Here is a 21,349-nt window from a genome sequence, read left to right as displayed (position 1 = left end):
TGTCGTGCATCCTTTGTTGTGAGGTGTTCATCTATTTTATGAGATGATTTTAGTATTAAGATGATTAATCTGTGTGTGCAACGAGTAAAATGTGCATTTGTGGAAACGGTGCTGCACATGCATTCATTGACTTGTGAGTCGATCCTATTTGATTCATTTAGATTTTGAGACCATATAGGATCGACTCACAAAGTCAATGAATGCGCGGCGCGGATCCACAAACGTATCTTACTCGTTGCACACACAGATGAATCATTTTGAATCATCCTATATTCGTCCAGTGTATAAACGAGAGGCAAACCGAAGGTTAGATGAATTTCTGGCTTGTCAGTAATTGTGTTTGCCACTCGTGAGATTATCTCACAGCTGAAGCAGAACTAGAACTGATTGACCTGTTAGCGCGGTGAGGGGAAATACAATCAGCTCGTAGCTCTGCTTCAGCTGCGAGATATCATCACAGATCACAATTACATCATTACAGTTTAATCTTTAATGCAGCAAGAAAAAAGAGTGAGATCTTTAAGTTCTGTAGGCAGCTATATCAAACTACAGAAATTTTAGTAAACAGTTGTGCCTCCAGTTCGTGTTGTAAATGGAAAAAAAAATCTCTTCCAAACCACCATGTAGCCTATACAGCTCCTCTTTTATTTTCTTAATTTAGCTATTTGGTCATTCATTTACTTGTTTCATTTTCACACTTTATTTATTTACTATTAAATACAATATTATTAGATAAAACACCGGATATAGTCACTTAGCTTTTTCATTCATTGTGTGTCTGCAGGTCCTTTAAAGTCTATACTAAAATGCATTAAATAGTCCTGAATTTAATGTTACCGTTTTAACTGGGATATCAAGATTTTGATAAAATTTCAAGTTTCACTTCGTTTTGTAGTAGGCTATATTTGTAATGTATAATTAATCACATTTCCAAACATTTACTAACTTCTTGTTGTTTTAGATGCTGTGAATGCTGATAAAAAGAGGCATCAGAGTTTATCTTTGCTGGGACGGTGCAAAACTCTCCATTACAACCTGAAAGGCTTCGCGGCATTGCTCATGGTGGAACCCCCTGAGTTTGCAGTATTATTCTTTCTTCTACCTTCTTTCTTTCAGTAGTACTGTGTCATTTCTGTATTTATTGGCAAGTTTACATTTGTATTTACTTCCATTTTGCAGATGCCATGTTTTTCCAGGCTCTTCTCATGTGTGTTATAAATTCAGATGTAATTGTTTTAAGTCAATGTGAGATTTCCTATTGTAACTGTGGGGGCATAAATAAATACATTTGCATGTAAACTAAAGGATGTTGTTTGCTTTGAGTGACTTTTTGATGCAAAATCATATTGACTGCAGCCACACATGGTCTCTGATTAATATGAATAAAATAAAGAGACAAATTAACTGGCATAGAATCCTGCTGTACATAAAGCAAGATTGATATATTTTTTATTGTTGAAATAACCTTATTTCAGGGTGCAAACCTGATGAAAAATCAATGTTATATTTCAATATTGATTCAATGATATTTTGATTGATGCATTAACACTGATTCAACATTGATTCACTTAAATAAGTGGTTTAATTTTAGTTGGAAAACTATTGATTTTAAGCCCATCTTGATCTATTTTTCATCGTTGAAATGTGTGTCTCCATCACATTGCAAGACTTCCTTGGTTTACCAACTTCAAAATAAAAGATCATGCTGATTGACTGACTGATTTACTGCAGGAAAGTCAAGCAATTAAAGTAAATACGTAAAGATACAACACAGACAGGATGATTCTTACTAGGGGTGTGCATTGGCACTGCCTTCACGATTCGATTACGATTCACCAGGTAACGATTCGATTCAATTCGATTCTACGATGCATCGTGATGCATCAAAATTCTACTGCACACAAAGCAAATTTTTCATCAGTCACGAGGCAATACAAGCAGATATTAAACAACAGATTGTATTGGCTGCTATGTGTCTCCTGTATCTTTGACATAAAAGTTATTAAATAAAATGTAATTAAATAAAATGCAATTAACCCTTAAATGCATGACTGTTTCACCAAACATTCTTACATATTCAGGTCGTTAGCGACCCAGATCTATATTTAACATGGATAGACCTCTACCTGTCGTGATAATATATAAAACTCCTGATTTTAGAGTAGCAGCTACAGAAGAATAAAATAAAACCTATTTCGTTCCCTTTTGGAGCTTGGAAGGATTCAGTTTGAGCAGATGTTTAATACCATCATCATATGACCTCGTCAGAGTTCGTTTACCAGTATATTCAGCATCTGCCTCATATTCGCCATCTCCAGCATATTCTCCAACTCATTTTCAACGTCTTCAAAATCAATTTTCAATCAATATTTTGATCACTGACAGCTTCTTGACCACATCCATCATCAAGAGACAGTGACACTAACATATGATTGTGTTTAGTACTTGCTCTCTGAAGTAAATCACTGAGCCATTTCAAATTTTGCAGATTATAATTACTGTTTCGTTTTCTGTCAGAGGTAACTATGAGTGAAACGTCACTTCATCATTGGGTATCAGACATTGTGCCACCTTGTGGAATAAAGGTGAATTGCACCGTATTTCGTCATTATAGATTAATTTATTATTGTGCAAAAAATATATACGTACAATCCTACACACCTCGGGTCGTTAGCGCGTTTTTAATAACCCGTCTATCGCGGTCATCTCCCTCCGCCTCAGCCATCTTCCTTGTTGTTGTTGTTATTCTCCCTGAACCGGAAGTATTTGAAACTTCAAAACTTTATCGTCCGCCAGAAAATAAACAGTGACATAATCGATTATGGGACTTTGCCGCATCGATGCTGAATCGTTCATGCCCCGCATCGAGATGCATCGCCGAATCGATTATTGTTGACACCCCTAATTCTTACTGATCCACATCCTTGAGTTTGTCCAGATGGCTGAGTTTATCAAAATGCTAACGCTACGTCTGACGACATTACATACCAGTTACGCTCATCAGAGATAGTGTATGCATTTTGGACTGCGAGAGGTGCTACACTTTTAACGTAAGTTGAATATGGAAAGCGATCGGCCTGAAGCTAGGTAATTTAATTAATAAAGTTTTAAATAAGGATATTTTTCTTACACAAATGCATTGATTTGCTTCAGAAGGCCTTTATTAACCCCCTTCATTAACTTTATTTACTGCTATTATAAAGCTTGAAAGAGCTAGGACATTTTTTATATAACTCATATCTGTTTGTCTGAAAGAAGAGTTACATACCGTAATTAGTTTATTTTGTTTATTTTCGAACATGAGAGAAATAAAAATACAATAATGTTCAGACATTATTAAAAGAATCAAGTAAAGGTGAAAGAGGAAAAAATAAATAAAAGAAAAATAAATAAAAATAATAATAAATAAAAGAAAAAAATAAATTCATTCTATCTCATGAACGAAAAAGGAGTAGGAAGAAGTAAAACTTATATACTCCTACCCCTTTAATTATTGTAATTCTTCAAATAAAGACCGGGCCATTATTTACCTGAACTGCAGAAGGGAACAGGCTTGTATTTGAAGCAGGCTTTTGTTAGGGGCAGGCCTATATTTCTAATGCCATCTGTTTGAAAAATAATTGTTTTAAATAAACCCGTTTTAAATTAAAAGTGATTGCATTCCAGTGGACCGATATCATTAATGTTTTCAAGAAACATTTGCAAAAATATCACCATTTAAAACAACAGCCAAAAAGGCGAAAAAGCAATTTGGGTCAGAATTACGATAGCCTAATCACTAACCTCCATTGAGTCAGTTTGAAAAATGTAAAATGTTTATTCCACGCTTAATTTCTATATTGGTTGCACATGAGGAAAACGGCTCGGGTTATGTATATAACCCTTGTTCCCTGAGAGGGAACGAGCACTGCGTCGAAACGCTTTGGGGATGCTCCCTAAGCATCAGCGAATCTGAAGCCTGAATAAACACTAGTCCAATCCGATTGGTCGTGCGTGATGACGTCATTGTGACGGCGTACCCGGAAGTATAAAAGGGGAGCCGGCGCATAATGGCGGCAGTTCTTGCTCTGAAGCATGCGCTCCAGGCGTGCCGAGGTGTGGCGGTACGACGCAGTGCTCGTTCCCTCTCAGGGAACAAGGGTTATATACATAACCCGAGCCGTTCCCTTATCGAGGGAACTTCCCACTGCGTCGAAACGCTTTGGGGAACGAGTACCCACTAGGCCACACCGAGGGTAGCGCCTGTCCTAGTGTGAAGCCGGAAACCGGGCACAACTAGGGTTGGAGCACCCTCGCGCCAGGCGTCGCAGGGAGATCCAGGCTATAAAACCTGATAAAAGTGTGTGGAGTAGCCCACCCCGCCGCCTCGCAGATATCCTGCAGGGGGACCCCAGAAAGGAGGGCCACCGAAGAGGCCATGCCTCTGGTGGAATGTGCCCTCACGGCTACAGGTGAAGGCAAACTGCGCACCTGGTAAGCCATGGTTATTGCCTGGACTATCCAGTTACTGATAGTCTGGGTAGACGCAGGCAACCCCTTCTTGGGTGAGCCAAAACACACCAACAATTGTTGCGATCTCCTCCACTGTGCGGACTTCGCCAGATACACCCTGAGTGCCCTGACCGGGCAGAGTAGGTGAAGCCTCCCCTCTTCCGCCGTCACGTGAGGCGGAGGATGAAATGCCTGCAGAACCAAAGACCTGACCACCCTTGATGGGACCTTGGGCACATAGCCCGGCCTAGGGTGCAAGATGGCCTTTACTCCACCCGGGGCAAACTCCAGGCAAGTCGGCGTTACTGCCAAGGCCTGGAGATCCCCTACTCTCCTTAGAGAGGTAATGGCGAGTAGAAAGGCCACCTTAAGGGTCAGATTCTTAGGTTCTGCTGACTCTAGTGGCTCGAAGGGGGCCTCAGCCAATCCCTCGAGAACCACTGCCAGGTCCCAGGTTGGAACTCTGGACTGAGCCACAGGCCTCATCCTCCGAGCCCCACGGAGGAACTGTACAACCAGCTGGTGCCTACCCAAAGGCCCATCACCCAGAGGAGTGTGGAAAGCCGCAATGGCAGCCACGTACACCTTGAGTGTGGACGGGGTTAGGCCCGCAGAGAAGCGATCTTGGAGGAACTCCAGCACTGAAGCCACTGGGCAGTTAACTGGGTCCTCCTCACGCCTCCTGCACCAAGTGGAAAATACATTCCACTTGAGGCTGTACAGTCTCCTTGTGGACGGAGCCCTGGAGCTGAGTAAGGTCTCTACCACCTCTGCCGACAGGCCAGCCTCTAGGTACCTGGCCCCCTCAGGGGCCAAACCCAAAGGTTCCATATCTCCGGCCGGGGGTGGAAAATCGACCCCGCCGCCTGAGACAGGAGATCCCTCCTCAGAGGAATCTGCCATGGATGACCTGCCAGCAGGGCTATGATATCCGAGAACCAAACTCGCGTCGGCCAACGGGGTGCTACCAGAAGTAGACTGACCCCCTGCCGACGGACCCTCTCCAGGACTCCCGGGAGCAGAGCAATCGGGGGAAATGCGTACAGACGCAGCCTCGGCCACGTCTGCACCATGGCATCCAACCCCAACGGGGCTGGATGCGTGAGGGAGAACCACAGTGGACAGTGGGACGTCTCTTGAGACGCAAACAGATCCACTTCCACTGGGCCGAACCTCTCGCATATGGCCTCCACCACTTCGGGGTGGAGCCGCCACTCCCCGGGCCTCAGCCCCTGCCTCGACAGGATGTCTGCTCCCTGATTTTGAACCCCCGGGACATACATTGCCCTGATGGACAACAGTTTCCCCTGGGACCACAGGAGGATTAGATGCGCCAATCTGCACAGAGGGCGCGATCTTACCCCTCCCTGGCGATTGAGGTACGCTACGACAGCCGTATTGTCTGTCCGCACCAGGACATGTTGGCCGCGGAGGTCCGGGAAAAAACTCCTGAGAGCTTTGTAGACCGCCATCATCTCCAGGCAATTTATGTGCCAGGAGGAATGACGGCCCTCCCATGGGCCCCTCGCAAAGCGGCCGTCCATGACCGCGCCCCAACCAGTGAGGGAGGCGTCTGTTGAAACGGATTTCCGGCAACAGGACGCTCCCAACACTGGTCCCTGGGACAGAAACCAAGGTTTCTTCCATATGACTAGGGAACGAAGGCATCTGCGCGTTACCCTGATCATACGAAAAGGATTCCCTCTGGGGGAAAACCCCTTGGTTTTCAACCACCACTGGAGGGGTCTCATGTGTAGCAGGCCGAACGGTATCACGTTGGACGCTGCTGCCATGTGCCCCAGCACTCTCTGAAAGTGCTTCACAGTGATGGTGTGGCCTAGCCTTATTCCTGAGACCATCGCCAGTATGGTCTCGACGCGCGCGGGAGACAATTGTGCCCGCATCGTCGTCGAATCCCATACTACCCCTAGGAACGTAGTCCTCTGGGACGGCGTCAACACACTCTTGTTCGTGTTGAGTCTCAGCCCCAAGCACTTTATGTGGGCTAGAACGACATCTCGATGCCGAACCGCCATATCGTACGACTGGGCCAGTATGAGCCAGTCGTCGATATAATTCAGTACACGGATGCCCTGAAGCCTCATAGGAGCCAGGGCTGCATCCATGCACTTTGTGAATGTGCGTGGGGAGAGGGCTAGGCCGAAGGGAAGAACTCGATATTGGTACGCTTCGCCCCCGAAAGCGAACCTCAGGAACTTCCTGTGACATGGAAGGATGGAGATATGAAAGTATGCGTCCTTCAGATCTATCGTGACGAACCAGTCCTGGGACTGGATCTGACTCACGATCATGGGGATAGTGAGCATTTTGAATCTGAACCTCCTTAGAGACCGATTCAAATCCCTTAGATCTATAATCGGACGCAACCCTCCATCCTTTTTGGGAACTATAAAGTACCGGCTGTAGAAGCCGGACTCCCTCTCTGGCGGAGGAACATGTTCTATGGCCCCCTTTGCCAGTAAGGTCTTTACTTCTAGTTCCATTACCCGACCCCGCTCTGGTACCACTGTAGTCCAGGTCACCCCCCTGAACCCAGGGGGAGGCCGACCGAACTGCAGTCTGTACCCATTTTCTACAATGCGCAGGACCCATGTGGATACACTCGGAAGGCATTTCCATGCGCCGAGATAATCTACTAAGGGAACCAGCCTCTCGAGGCTGGCGTCGGGTGTTACACGAGCCTCGTCCCCGACCCCCTGAAGCGGTTGCCCGGCAGGAAGTGGTTGGGGACGAGTCTCTGTGTGCGGACGCGCCAGCTGCCCAGCCGCAGGTCTTTCCAGAGGCGGCTGGAGCAGCGTGCGTTCGCGGGAAATCGATGTGGCCCGAAGCGTCGTAGACGGCGGGATTACCACATCGATTTCCCCAGGGCGCCGCGAAGGAAGCAACCTCGGTTGCCCCCTCGCGGGAGGGACCGCCCTGAGAAGTCCTGCCGAGGCTAGGACTTCTTTGCGGCAGCCTTTCGCGCCTGAAGGACGTTCCTCAGATCGCCCTTCGGAGCGGAAGGCTGCTGTTGAGCGCGCCGCCTCTGTTGCCAAGCTCCCGGAGGAGGGGCTCTAGAGGCGACGCTCTCTTTTTGCATCTGACGATGCGAGGAGGAGCTGGTCGGCGGCTGAGGCTGCCCGCTAGGGCCAGCCTTCCCGGGCTTAGAGCGGCGAGGGAGGTACTGCTGGAAGGCCGCTGACTGTCTCTTCGCCTCCTGGTGTCTGGAGACGACGGAGTTAACCGCGTCCCCAAACAGACCAGAAGGCGAGATCGGGGAGTCCAGGAGGAAGGATCTGTCCTTCTCCTTTATCCCCGACAGATTCAGCCAGAGATGTCTCTCCGTTGTCACCATAGCTGCCATGGAGCGGCCGATGGCACGGGCCGTCTCCTTGGTAACACGGAGAGACAAATCCGCGACCTTCCTGAGTTCCAGTACGTCCTCCGGAGAGGGACCCTCGCCCTCATCCAGCTCTTTTAGAAGGTCAGCCTGGTAGGCCTGCAAGATCGACAGAGTGTGCAGCGCACTACCAGCCCGCCCAGCCGCCATATAAGCCTTGCCCACCAGCCCTGAGGTGTCCCGACAGGGTTTGGTGGGCAGCACCGGGGTTTTAAGGGACGATGCCGATTCGGGCGAAAGATAGCTCGCGAGAGCATCCTCCACCCGCGGCATCGCCCCATAGCCCGCCTCGCGTGCCCCCAGAACGTTGGAATAGTCCAACAGTGGGGGATTAGAGACACGCGAGGAATAGGGCTTCCTCCACGATCTACACACCTCGGTGTGCAGATCGGGGAAAAAAGGCAAACCCCGGCGCGGTGTTTGGACCCGGTGTGCGAGGAACCGGTCATCCAGCCTACTGGGTGGCCGAACTTCCTGTTCCTCCTGTGGCCACTCAATGTTGAGTTTAGCCACAGCCCGGGTCAACACCTCGACCAATTCCTCCTGGGCGGGCGGATGAGGCGATGGAAAAACCTCATCCCCCGCCCCGATGCCCGCGCCCTCCGGCTCCTCAGAACCGGAGAGAACGAGCATCGGACCCTCCGCCCCGGGGGAAGAAGCCGCAAAGCGGGCTTCCACACGGGGAGGAAGATCATCGGAACTGTCCGAGGAGGATTGGGAAAGTGCCGCAGCAGTCCCAAAGCCCTCGGACAGATCCCGCTGTGAGCCCCATGATCTGCGACGCCGCGACGCCTCAGCGACCGCGGGTCCAGAACCCTGGGGCTCACGAGGCTGGCCGGTCTCATCGAACACGGCCAGCCTAGAGCGGAGCAGCCTGAGTGTCAGCCGCTCACAGTGCTCACAGGCGGCTCCCTCGAGAGCCGCCCGAGCGTGCTGCACACCCAGACACTGCACACATAACAGGTGTGTATCCGATCCCGAGATGAAGCGGGGACACGGATGCACACACTGTCTAAATCCGCTCTTTCCTTCCATACTTTTACTATAAAGTTTTCACTCACACACACACTCGCAACTGGACAGACAACAGTAAATAGACAGACCAAACAGAGAGCGCTATGCTGAAGAGCAATAACTGCCGCCATTATGCGCCGGCTCCCCTTTTATACTTCCGGGTACGCCGTCACAATGACGTCATCACGCACGACCAATCGGATTGGACTAGTGTTTATTCAGGCTTCAGATTCGCTGATGCTTAGGGAGCATCCCCAAAGCGTTTCGACGCAGTGGGAAGTTCCCTCGATAAGGGAACTATAATTTTGTTATTTTGCTAACCCAAATAATTTCTCATCCACATTGCAATAGGTTGCACGCACTTTTCTCAATCCATTACAGAGATATTAAATTTTGCTTTTGCATATTGCTTTTTAAACGGTCATTCGTGTTGCCTAGTTCATATGATCACTTTACAATATTTCAACAACAGTTTATTTTGAAGCCTATGCTGTTTTCTTGTACAATATATATATATTTTTAAGTCAAATGCAGAGTAAGACATAAAAAAGAAGAGAGGCTAATATTTTGAAGATCAAAATTTGTGTAGCCTGCCTGACACGGTATTTTCACAGACATCACCTCTCTCATAGACTACATTAGCCTATTTAAAATAGCATATACAGTCCCTGACAAAAGTCTTGTCGCTTATCTATTTTCTAGAAATACCTGATATTAACCTGACTTTTAATTAATTCATTTGTGTTAGAAATAGCTCATATGAAAAGCTAAAACCCTCCCAAAAGATGTTTAATGCACTGAAATAAATAATTTTCACAGAAAAAAATATTTATCATTTAATCAAGACAGAAAGGTCAAATTTTGGCAAGACAAAAGTTTTGTCGGCTATACAGAAATGGAACAAATTTACTGCAAATACAAAAATATGTCAGCAAATTAAGTTGTGGTGCTGTGAGATCCAAATGTAATATCTTGTATGACTTCCATGAGCTTGAAGAACTGCATCCATGCGGTTTGGCAAGGATTCATACAATTTATTGATGAAGTCATCAGGAATAGCTAAGAAAGCAGTCTTGCATGCCTCCCAGAGTTCATCAATATTCTTTGGTTTCGTCTTCCATGCGTCCTCTTTCATCCTACCCCACATATGCTCAATGATGTTCATGTCTGGTGACTGGGCTGGCCAATCCTGGAGCATCTTGATCTTCTTCGCCTTGAGGAACTTTGATGTGGAGATGGAAGTATGCGATGGAGCACCGTCCTGCTGCAGAATTTGGCCTCTTTTATGGTTGGGAATATAAGAGGTAGCTAATATTTCTTGGTATTTTAGACTATTGATGTTGCCTTCCACCCTGCAGATCTCTCTCACACCCCCATACTGGATGTAACCCCAGACCATGATTTTTCCGCCACCAAACTTCACTGTTTTCTGGGTGAATCTCGGATCCATTCGGGCACCAGTAGGTCTCCTGCAATATTTGCGGCGACTGTGGTGTAAATCAACAGAAGATTCATCTGAAAAATCCACCTTCTGACACTTTTCCTGCGTCCATCCTTTTAGCAGGCTGTGGGCCTTGGCAAATGCCACACGGTTTTTCAATTGTCTTTTGTTTAGTGCTGGCTTCTGGGCACTGATTCGACCATGGAGGCCATTTCAAGACAGAATCCGACAAACTGTTCTGGTTGACACAGGGACTTCAGGTGACCAGGTCTCGTGGAGATCTGCTGCAGTGGAAAATGGGCTGGCCTTGGATTTTCAAGCCAACAAACGGTCCTCTCGAGCAGTTGTCTTGCGGGGTCTGCCTGACCTGGGCTTGTCAAAAACGTCTCCCGTCTCTTCAAATCTTTTTTTTATCCTCTGTACTTGACGCTGAGACACATTGAAGGTGTCTGCCACATCAGCAGTGGATCTGGTCTTCAGCCTCTTGATAATCAAAACTTTAGTCTCAGGGTGAATCTTAGGCATGTTTGCAGAGGTCTAGTTGCAGTTGATGTGAAGGTCTAGCGTACTGGGGTTCTTTTTATACACACTTGAGACCTAATTGATCCATTATTAGTCACAGGTGAAGCTCATATGACAAGGTGACAACACTTATGTCTTTGCAAAAATTGACTCAATGGGCTTTACCAAGCTGTGAATATTAGAATACTTTTTGAAAGTTTAGTTTTTAACTGAAACATTATCACAAAAGCTGGTGGGATTAAAATGAGCCATTTCTTGTAAAAAAATCTTGATTAGAAATATATTTCAGCGGCACTTTAGGTCAATTTGTACACAAGCGACAAGACTTTTGTCAGGGACCGTATGTATCAGTTATATTCTCAACTTAATTTACAGACCAATCTCTGTGTTACATGTATGGTCTGTGTTTGTTGTGTTTTGCTTCCTGGTTTCAGTTGTCACATGTTCCTTTGTTCTGTTTCCTGCCACTTTTCTGTTGTCAATTAAAAACATAAATAAATAAATGTTTTGGCAGCTCTCGGAAATAATACATCATCATCAATCAATGTAACTCAGACTCTCTTAGGACGATGAATGAATACAAGGCTCTTAACACTCTCAACCTATAGCTGTGATGTACAGAAACAGTTCAGACTCCAGACGCATGAACCAGGGTTAAACGATCGGCCAGACAGGAGACCAACAGGTGTAAAGAGGAGAGGTATCGTTTCGGATATTTCATTATCGATGCATATCAAAAATATCAATTTTTTGACAGCAAAGTTACTTGTATGACCATCTGACACTATTTTTATGCACTGAGCTAACGTCTGTAGGTTTTAAATTGCAGATTTGTGGCTACGTTCACTGCCTATTCCACAAATGAACATGCCATAACGGGCATGCTAATCTTACATTATCACATTATACATAAGTAACGTTACACTGTCACTTATGCGAATTCCTAGCTAGCAGTTAATAGCGCAAGTTAGACAAATAGGCGCTAATGTGTAACGTTAGGCTACAGTAAACTACTTTAGTTAGCTTACTTGAAAGTCTATGACTTAGCCTACCTTTCATGTGACTCGAAAGAGCAGACTCGCCCATAGTGAAAAGCTGCAAGTGTTTTTGCAGACTTTACAAGAGGCACTTCGTGGGGTTTGTGCCAGTTTGATCCAAAATTCGTATTTAGCATCTTTCAGCCAACGTTCAATGAAACGACAACATGGGGGTGGAGTCACACATGGAAATAGGCGGGCAGATCGCGAGCACAGCAGGTTTCATTTTATGCTCTCCAACATTTTATTTCTACATTTAATAAACGAACTATTTAGTCAGATAGGTATTTGTTGTAAAATAAATAGTTACAATTTCAAGCATTTTTAAGCACTTTATCCAAAATTCAAGCACTTTTCAAACCTTGAAAACACAACATCAAAATGTAAGCATTTTCAAGGATTTCAAGCACCCGTACGAACCCTGATGAACAGAATTTAACAGAGAAATATTTTGGTTGCTAAAGATCACATAAATTAGAATCTCTACAATACGTAAACTAATATTGTTAAAGTTAAAAATAAGATTTGTTAGTTTAGTCCTTTTCAGCTGTGTTCAGCTTCACCTGTGCCCGTCGTTTAGTCAGTCTTCAGTGTGTATTTAGTACCCCCATGTTCATTCCCTCTTTGTCTGGTCTTGAGTTATGCTACGTTAAGTTGAGTTATGTTACATTATATTTGTAGTGTTTGGTGTTCTGTTTAAAGTTTATGATAATTAAGCCTGTCTGTTTGGAACTCCTGGATCTCCTCATCTTTGCTGCACCACAAACCCGTAACACCCAGCCAAGTTTTTAGGTTAAATACAGAAGAGATTAGTGGGTGTCGCACTAGCAAGACTCGCAAATTGGGCGCGTGGCATCAGGAAGGTTACAGCTTCTACTGTACATTACGATGAACTTGAATGCACATTAAATGAAAGGCACTTAGGAGATTATCCACAGTAATCCCCCCCCCAGTAATTATTTTTTGGGGTGAACTAACCCTTTAAATACCTCAGTATGTTGAGTTGGCAGTTTGGACTCTTCAGTCCAGCACCGAGCAGCTTCACTCCCGAGTCCTGTAGGTCATTGCTACTCAGGTCCAGCTCTCTCAGGGAGGAGTTTGGAGATTGTAGAGCTGAAGCCACAACTTCACAGCACTGATCAGTGAAACCACAGGCTGTTAATCTGCAAAAGGGGGTAATCTGGTTATAAGGTATGCTAGTTTGCTGGTGTCTCCATCACATTGCAAGACTTCCTTGGTTAACCAACTTCAACATAAAAGATCATGCTGATTGACTGACTGATTTACTGCAGGTAACTCTTGTATGGTGTTCGGGTCTGTTGGACCTGTTTTCCTTTTTTATCGAAAGAAAAATTATATGATTAAATATTTTTTCAAACTGAGACTCATTGGCCTTGGCTCATTTTCTGTGAGGAATATTTATCAGAACACATTTTCAATGACCACACACAGTACACCCCCCATACACATTTATTTTACACACAGGATGTTCGGGTCCACTGGACCCGGGGCTAATAAAAGTGTGGGAATTGTAGGTCCTGTGTACCTCTACTCTGTCCTCCTCCTGTCAGGTCATGCTGTTAGTGTGTGTGTATTCATGTATATGGTTTATGAGGACACAAATGTGTACAATGACATGGATATTACAACGAAACATAGTTTATGACGATATCGGTGTCCTCATTCTAAAACATACTAAATGGTGTTTTTTGAAATTCAAAAAATGCCAAAAGTTTTCTGTGATGGGTAGGTTTATGGGTAGGGTTAGTGTAGTAGGGAGATATATTATACAGTTTGTACATTAGAAAAACCAGTATGCCTATGGAGAGTAACCATATACCACATATCCAAGTGTGTGTGTGTGTGTGCGCGCGTGCGGCGCGTGGGTTTGAGAGAGATTGTGTGCAAGTGTGAGAGAGTAGCTACAAGAGTGAGTTTTGTTTCTACCCCTGCCATTCCCACATGAGGTTGCAATTCTTAAATGTGATCTAACAAAGGTAAAGAGAAAATATTAACCATATATGCTGTTTATATTGCTTGTAATTGGGATGAAGTAAACATTTGTTTAGTATTTTAACATAACATTTTTGATTTTGTTGAATTAAAAACCCAAAAATGCAGCGGGTCCATCAGACCCACGAACACTGGCTGAGTAACAAAAATATGAACACCACACAAGGGTTAAGGTAAATATGTAAAGATACAATGCAGACAAGATGATTCTTACTGATCCATATACTTGAGTTTTTCCAGATGGCTGAGTGTATCAAAATGCTTATATATCCATATTTAAAACTTTATAAAGTAAATTATTTATTTTCTGGCTGATTGCTATATGTATTAAACTCACATAAAAAGTGTAGCACCTCTCGCAGTTCAAAATGCTTACGCTATGTCTGACAACATTGAACACCAGTTACGCTCATCAGGCATAGCGTACGCATTTTGAATTGCGAGAGGTGCTACACTTTTTATTAGACTTGAATATGTAAAGCGATTGGCCTGAAGCTAGATAATTTACTGTATAAAGTTTTAAATATTTATATTTTTCTTACACAAACGCATTGATTCAAAAGGCCTTTATTAAATATAACTTTTTAATAGAACTCTGATTGTGTTTGTATGAAAAACAATTTCATATACACCTAGGATTACTTTAAGGTGAGTAAACCATGGGGTCATTTTTATTTTTTTTGAGTAAACTAACCCTTTAAATACCTCAGTATGTTGAGTTGGCAGTTTGGACTCTTCAGTCCAGCACCGAGCAGCTTCACTCCCGAGTTCTGTAGGTCATTGCTACTCAGGTCCAGCTCTCTCAGGGAGGAGTTTGGTGATTGTAGAGCTGAAGCCACAACTTCACAGCACTGATTAGTGAGATAACAGGCTGTTAACCTGCAAAAGAGGGATTCTCTGGTTATAAGGCATGCTAGTTTGCTGGTGTCTCCATCACATTGCAAGACTTCCTTGGTTAACCAACTTCAAAATAAAAGATCATGCTGATTGACTGACTGATTTACTGCAGGTAAATCAAGCAATTAAGGTAAATAAGTAAAGATACAACACAGACAGGATGATTCTTACTGATCCACATACTTGAGTTTTTCCAGATGACTGAGTTTATCAAGCGTATATATCTGTGGCAGGGGAGGCGTGGTTTTGCGGGATCGGCAGAGGGAGAGAGAATGCGGAGCCGAGCGGGGCGTAAGTGGGTCAAGTGCAAATTAATAACACCTGTGTCTGATTGCAGTAATTGGCGTAGAGAGACGGCTTAAAAGCCACGGCAGAGAGAGACGAGGGAGAGAGAGTTTGGACTGGGACTAGTCACACACCCCTGAGCCTGAGACGATAGCAAAGCCTTGAGAGATTGAGTTGGAGACACTGAGTTTTTACGCCCTCGTGTGTGTTTGTGTTTACACGTTGTGTTTGAGAAATAAAAGTTTTACTAGTCCCAGTCATCCCAACCCCGCCTTCTTCCTTTCACCCAAGAACCTAACCACACTGGTGCTGAAACCCGGGAGGAAGAAGGGTGCACGCCGCCATGGAAACTCCGTCACGCCACCCACTTGCGGACCTGGTGCAATCGCTCGCGGGCCTCCTGTCAGGGAGGAGCAGCAAAAGAGGTTCGAGGTGCTCCTCCAGGCCCAGCATGAGGACCGCGAGCAGTTCCGGAGCTGGATGGACCGGGAGGTTCAGGCCAGTCCCAGACCCGCCAGCGACTCGGCCGCCACCATCGCGCTCTCGAAGATGGGACCGATGGACGACCCGGAGGCGTTCATCGACCTCTTCGAGAGGTCCGCCGCCGCTCGGGACTGGCCCAAGGATGACTGGCCCATGCGGCTCCTGCCCCTACTATCGGGAGAAGCGCAGGTAGCCGCCCATCAACTGCCAGTCAAGAACCTCCTGGTCTACGACGACCTCAAGCGCGCCATTCTGCAGCGGGTCGGCCGGACACCGGAACAGCAGTGCCAACGGTTCCGGACTCTGGCGCTCGAAGAGTCCGGCCGGCCCTTCATCTTCGCGCACCAGCTCCGGGACTCGTGCCGCAAGTGGCTGATGGCCGGAGAATGCGACGCCGTGTGGTGCTGGAGCAGTTCGTCGCGCGGCTTCCGAGGAAGACCGTGCAGTGGGTCCAGTGCCACCGCCCAGCGTCGCTGGACCAGGCCATCCAGTTGGCGGAGGACCAGATGGTGGCGTGCCACGGGGTCGGCGAGCCCTTGCCAGTGGCTTCTCTCTCTCTCTCTTCTCTCTCTCCTCCTAACCCCGCCCCGTCTCTCTCTAAACCTGTCCCCGCTCCCAGGTCCAGAGCTGGAGTGCCGCCCCGGCCAGCGCCGAGGTGGAGAACGGGGGGCGCGGCCGAGGCATCGGCGACTCCCAGGCCGGCGGCCCGGGGAGGAGGAAGCCTGGATCCATTTACGGGATCATTATCCCCGTCCCTCTCTCCACGCCAAGGGCTGGACCCACTCCCAGCCACTAGGGCAGCGGGAGGCCTGGGCCGGCTTGTTTGCGCTGTGGGGACCCGGGACACTTTATTGATCGGTGTCCTATGATGGACGTGGGGACGCTGGTCCGGGTCCCCGACGCGCCACAAGCCGCCCCCGATCAAGCTGGCCTGTACCAGATACCTGTGAGTATCAAGGCGGGTACCTATCAGGCTTTGGTGGATTCGGGGTGTAACCAAACCTCCATCCATCAAAGTCTGATTTCACCTAGGGCATTGGGTAACAGCCTCATGGTTAAGGTGAGGTGTGTGCACGGGGAAGTGGTGAACTATCCGTTGGTGCCCGTGGATATCCAATTTAGGGGACAAACGCATAGTGTTGAGGTTGCAGTTAACCCGCGCCTCCGGCATCCTATAATTCTGGGGACGAATTGGCCAGCGTTTAACAAATTATTAGGGCACTTATGTGTGGATGCCTCTTGGGGGAAGAACAGAAGTGGGAGGCTAGCAGTTGCGCAGGCGGGCGAGGTGGATTCGGGACCGCCAGGGGCAGTTCCAGGGGAACCGAGCGCAATGGGACCGGCCATCTTCTCAGAGCGCGATGACTTTCCCTTGGAACAATCCCAGGACGAGACGCTCAAAAACGCGTTTGCTCAGGTCCATTCCATCGACGGCCACCGCGTCCACCCTGAACAGCCACTCTCCTATCCGTACTTCTCAGTGATAAATAACCGCTTGTGTCGGGTGGTGTATCGCCCAGTCAAAGCAAGATACAACGCAATTGTTAGTACCAAAAAGCCGCCGGGAAATGCTTTTCCAGACGGCTCATTCCAATCCAATGGCGGGGCATTTAGGTCAAACGGCCACATTAAACCGCCTCATGGCCCGATTCTTTTGGCCGGGCATTCACGAGAATGTACGCCGGTGGTGTGCGTATTGTCGTGAATGTCAGTTGGTGAACCCACCGGCCACCCCAAAAGCACCGTTGTGCCCCCTTCCATTAATGCAGGCCCCCTTCGAAAGAATTGGTATGGACCTCATCGGGCCATTGGAACGGTCAGCACGGGGACATCGCTTTGCGTTGGTGCTCGTAGACTACGCAACGCGATATCCCAGTTCCTCTCCGCACTATTTCGGCGAAAAGTGTGGCGAGCGCTCTGTTTTCATTAATCTCCCGGGTGGGAATCCCGAAAGAGATTCTCACCGATCAAGGCACAGCGTTTATGTCACGGACGATCCGCGAACTGTACGAATTATTGGGCATTAAGGCGATCCGTACCAGCGTCTATCACCCACAAACAGATGGTCTGGTGGAATGTTTTAATCGCACGTTAAAAGCCATGATTCGTAAGTTCGTTCACGAAGACGCCAAGAATTGGGATAGATGGCTTGAGCCTCTGTTGTTCGCTGTTCGCGAGGTCCCCCAAGCCTCCACTGGGTTTTTCCCCTTTGAGCTGCTCTACGGACGCCAGCCGCGGGGGCTGCTGGATGTCCTTAGGGAAGCTTGGGAGGACGGGCCTTCAGCGAGTAAGAACGAAATTTAGTGTGTCCTGGACCTAAGAGCAAAACTCCACACTTTGGGGCGGCTATCCATGGAGAATTTGCTCCAGGCTCAGGACAGACAAAAACAGCTCTACAACAGAGGTGCGAAGCTGCGACAATTTTCACAGGGAGATAAAGTGCTTGTATTGCTGCCCACGTCCAGCTCGAAATTACTCGCGAAGTGGCAAGGACCCTTTGTGGTCACGCGGCGAGTCGGAGAACTCAACTATGAGGTGAGTCGGTCGGATAGGGACGGGGCACATCAAATATACCACCTCAACCTCTTAAAAAAATGGTCAGAGGCGGAGTCAGTGATGCTAGCAATGGTAGTGGGCGGGGAGGAGGATCTCGGGCCGGAGGCGGTCCAAAAGCCTCATTCTCTCGCTCTGGCCTCGGGGGGGGGATCACCTCTCACCCTCGCAGCTCACTGACGTGAAACAGCTACAGGCCGAGTTTGCCGACGTGTTCTCGCCCCTACCGGGTCGGACCGACCTCATCCAACACCATGTTGAGACGGAGCTGGGCGTGGTTGTTCGCAGCCGGCCGTATAGACTACCGGAGCATAAAAAGAAGGTAGTACAGGACGAATTAGAGGCGATGCTGGACATGGGGGTAATAGAAGAATCTAACAGTGATTGGGCGAGCCCGATAGTTTTGGTGCCCAAAACGGACGGCTCCGTGTGATTCTGTGTAGATTATCGGAAAGTCAACGCGGTGTCAAAGTTCGATGCGTATCCAATGCCAAGGGTGGACGAATTGCTTGATCGGCTAGGGACCGCTCGTTTTTATTCGACGCTGGACTTAACGAAGAGATATTGGCAGATCCCCTTGTCTCCAATGTCTAAAGAAAAGACCGCTTTTACCACGCCGTTCGGATTGCACCAATTTGTCACGCTTCCGTTCGGGTTGTTCGGGGCCCCCGCGACCTTCCAGCGGCTGATGGACAGGATTCTCCGGCCGCACGCTGCATATGCCGCTGCCTATCTGGATGACATTATCATCTACAGTACGGACTGGCAGCAACATATGCAGCATCTGCGTGCTGTGCTGAAGTCGCTGAGGAGGGCGGGGCTGACCGCCAACCCGAAGAAGTGTGCGGTTGGGCGGGTAGAAGTAAAGTATCTGGGCTTCCACTTGGGTCATGGGCAGGTGCGTCCCCAAATTGATAAGACAGCGGCAGTTGTGACTTCTCCGAGGCCCAAGACCAAATAGGAGGTTAGACAGTTCCTGGGGCTAGCGGGATATTATAGACGGTTTGTGACTAATTATTCGGACCTCGCTAGCCCGCTGACTGATTTAACTAAAAAGGAGGTACCAGATACGGTTCAGTGGACGGAGCGGTGCCAGCAGGCTTTTACCCAGATAAATGCTGCTCTGTGTGGTGGTCCGCTCTTACAGGCTCCTAATTTTTCTCTCCCTTTTATTCTCCAGACAGACGCCTCGGACAGGGGGTTGGGCGCCGTCCTATCCCAGGAGGTGGAGGGTGAGGAACGGCCGGTGCTGTACATCAGTCGTAAGCTCTCTAAGAGGGAGGCGGTGTACAGCACCATAGAGAAAGAATGTTTGGCCATCAATTGGGCCGTCCTCACCCTTCGCTACTACCTCCTGGGGCGGGAGTTCACCCTCTGTTCGGACCACGCCCCTCTGCAGTGGCTCTACCGCATGAAAGATACCAACGCGCGACCAGATCACGGCCATATCGTGCTGACCAATCGTAGCACGTTTTCGCTCCAACCAATCACGTTTTGGCCAGTGCTGCTGAAAAACAGAGTTACGACCACTGATCTATATAAATCTATATATCTATATAACTCTATATATCTATAACTCTCTCTATATTTCCAACTCTATATATCTATTTAATCAGATAACAGCCATATCGTGCTGACCAGAGCCAAGCTCTCATTTGTTCCAAACAACTATCCTGTCAATCTTTTTAAATAGGATATAGCGATAGACAAGCCTTTTCACTATAGGCTATTTGCAGGAATGTCTGGCAAATATTAACACAATATGTGCATTGACATCGCCAAGGCTTTACAGTAGCATTTTATTCTGAGGAGAGATAAAGAAGAGAATCTTCATTTGGGTCACGAGATTTACAGTGTTGAGTGTTGTAGCCAATTACGTGCATTTCTGTTGAAAATAATAACCAATTAATATACTGTGAATGAGAATCCTCTCAGTATCGATCAAAACAAGTTTCATACAGTCTCAAAACGCTGAATTAATTTTAGTGCAAGTTTTTACAGGATTCGTCCCACTATCTTCAAATCCTCTCATCATAACAGACAGCACAGACATGATTTAAATAAAGATGTATCGTGATGAAGTAGTCAGATATTTTTGTTTTTCATTTTTGTATTTCATTTTAATTTGTAATGTTCCCTAATTAGCCTATGTATTTAACATTCCAGTACAAAAAAGTAACAAAAAAATATTACTTTAGTGGTATAAATCGGACTAACTATAAAAATTAATTCAAATAAAAAAAAAAGGCTAAGGAGCCAATAAGTGTTCCTCGTACGCCACCTACTGGCTGTTTTATTTTTAATTTTAATGTTAACGTCCTAAATTTTGTCATTTTAACACTCGAAGCCTACACAACAGGTGAATATAAAGGAATGATGCTAGAATAGGCTATATATAATTTACCCAAGAAAGGAGTTTTAAATGGTGGTTTGAAACTGTTGAAACTGTGGTTTGAAATATCCAGGTGCTAGCTGTCATTTCAACACCTAAAAACTGTTGAAATGACAGCTAGCACCTGGATATAATAGCTTTAGCAGTGATCTCACGTTAGAAACTGCAGTTAGAGTCTGACGATCTATTATATAACAATACATCAACATGCTTCATAAAAAACATCTTCTGTCAATATTCCTGAGAGGCCAATAATGCCATAAAATCTCAAAATATGCATTAATTTTTATTTCATCAATTTTCCAACGAGGGCACTTGAGATAGCCTACACTGAAATGAATGGTGTTTAATGCTTGAATTATTGGTCGCTCCGTGACACGCGCTGTGCATTCCTCAGTTCCTATGGAAGTGTCCTAATCACTGATCTATATGAGTTATATAGATATATAGAGTTGGATATATAGAGAGAGTTATAGATAAATAGAGTTATAGAGATATATAGAGTGATTTATAGATATACACTCTAAAAACTTATACTATGATTTACTCAATTTTTTTGGTGAAACATTTTTACACTAAAAAAATTGAGTAAATTTTAAAGCAGTGAAATCAATTATAGACACCATATGAACTGAGTAAATGTAAGTAAAAAAATTAAGTAGATCTGAGTAACTGCATTTGATACATTAACAAATTCAATTGAGTAGAAAAAATTGTGTAAAAAGCATTTTAAAAACCAATATTTACGACTAATATGAACTGTTTTTATTTATGAGTATTACTAACTTGTATAGTATAACTTTAATTTCCTCTAAACCTTT

General features: G+C 46.3%; 1 protein-coding gene across 3 annotated transcripts in view; it reads right to left on the bottom strand.

The window, feature by feature from the left end:
• LOC137046653 (NACHT, LRR and PYD domains-containing protein 3-like) overlaps positions 1-21,349 on the bottom strand; it is a 126,924-nt gene that overhangs the window by 46,501 nt on the left and 59,074 nt on the right. Inside the window, exons 6-7 of one of the 3 annotated variants that reach the window (XM_067423987.1) lie at positions 14,624-14,797; positions 12,895-13,068 (exon numbers count right to left, since the gene is read on the bottom strand). The exons of the other annotated variants lie outside the window; for them this stretch is intronic. Of the exons in view, the coding sequence (XP_067280088.1) occupies positions 12,895-13,068; positions 14,624-14,797 (348 nt within the window). The remainder of the gene's footprint in view (positions 1-12,894; positions 13,069-14,623; positions 14,798-21,349) is intronic. 3 annotated transcript variants of the gene reach the window in all.

This window comes from Pseudorasbora parva, chromosome 2 (assembly GCF_024679245.1).
Source record: "Pseudorasbora parva isolate DD20220531a chromosome 2, ASM2467924v1, whole genome shotgun sequence".
Lineage (NCBI taxonomy): Eukaryota > Metazoa > Chordata > Actinopteri > Cypriniformes > Gobionidae > Pseudorasbora > Pseudorasbora parva.
The sequence above is the reverse complement of the archived record's forward strand: the minus strand, read 5'-3'. Positions and strand labels throughout refer to the sequence as shown.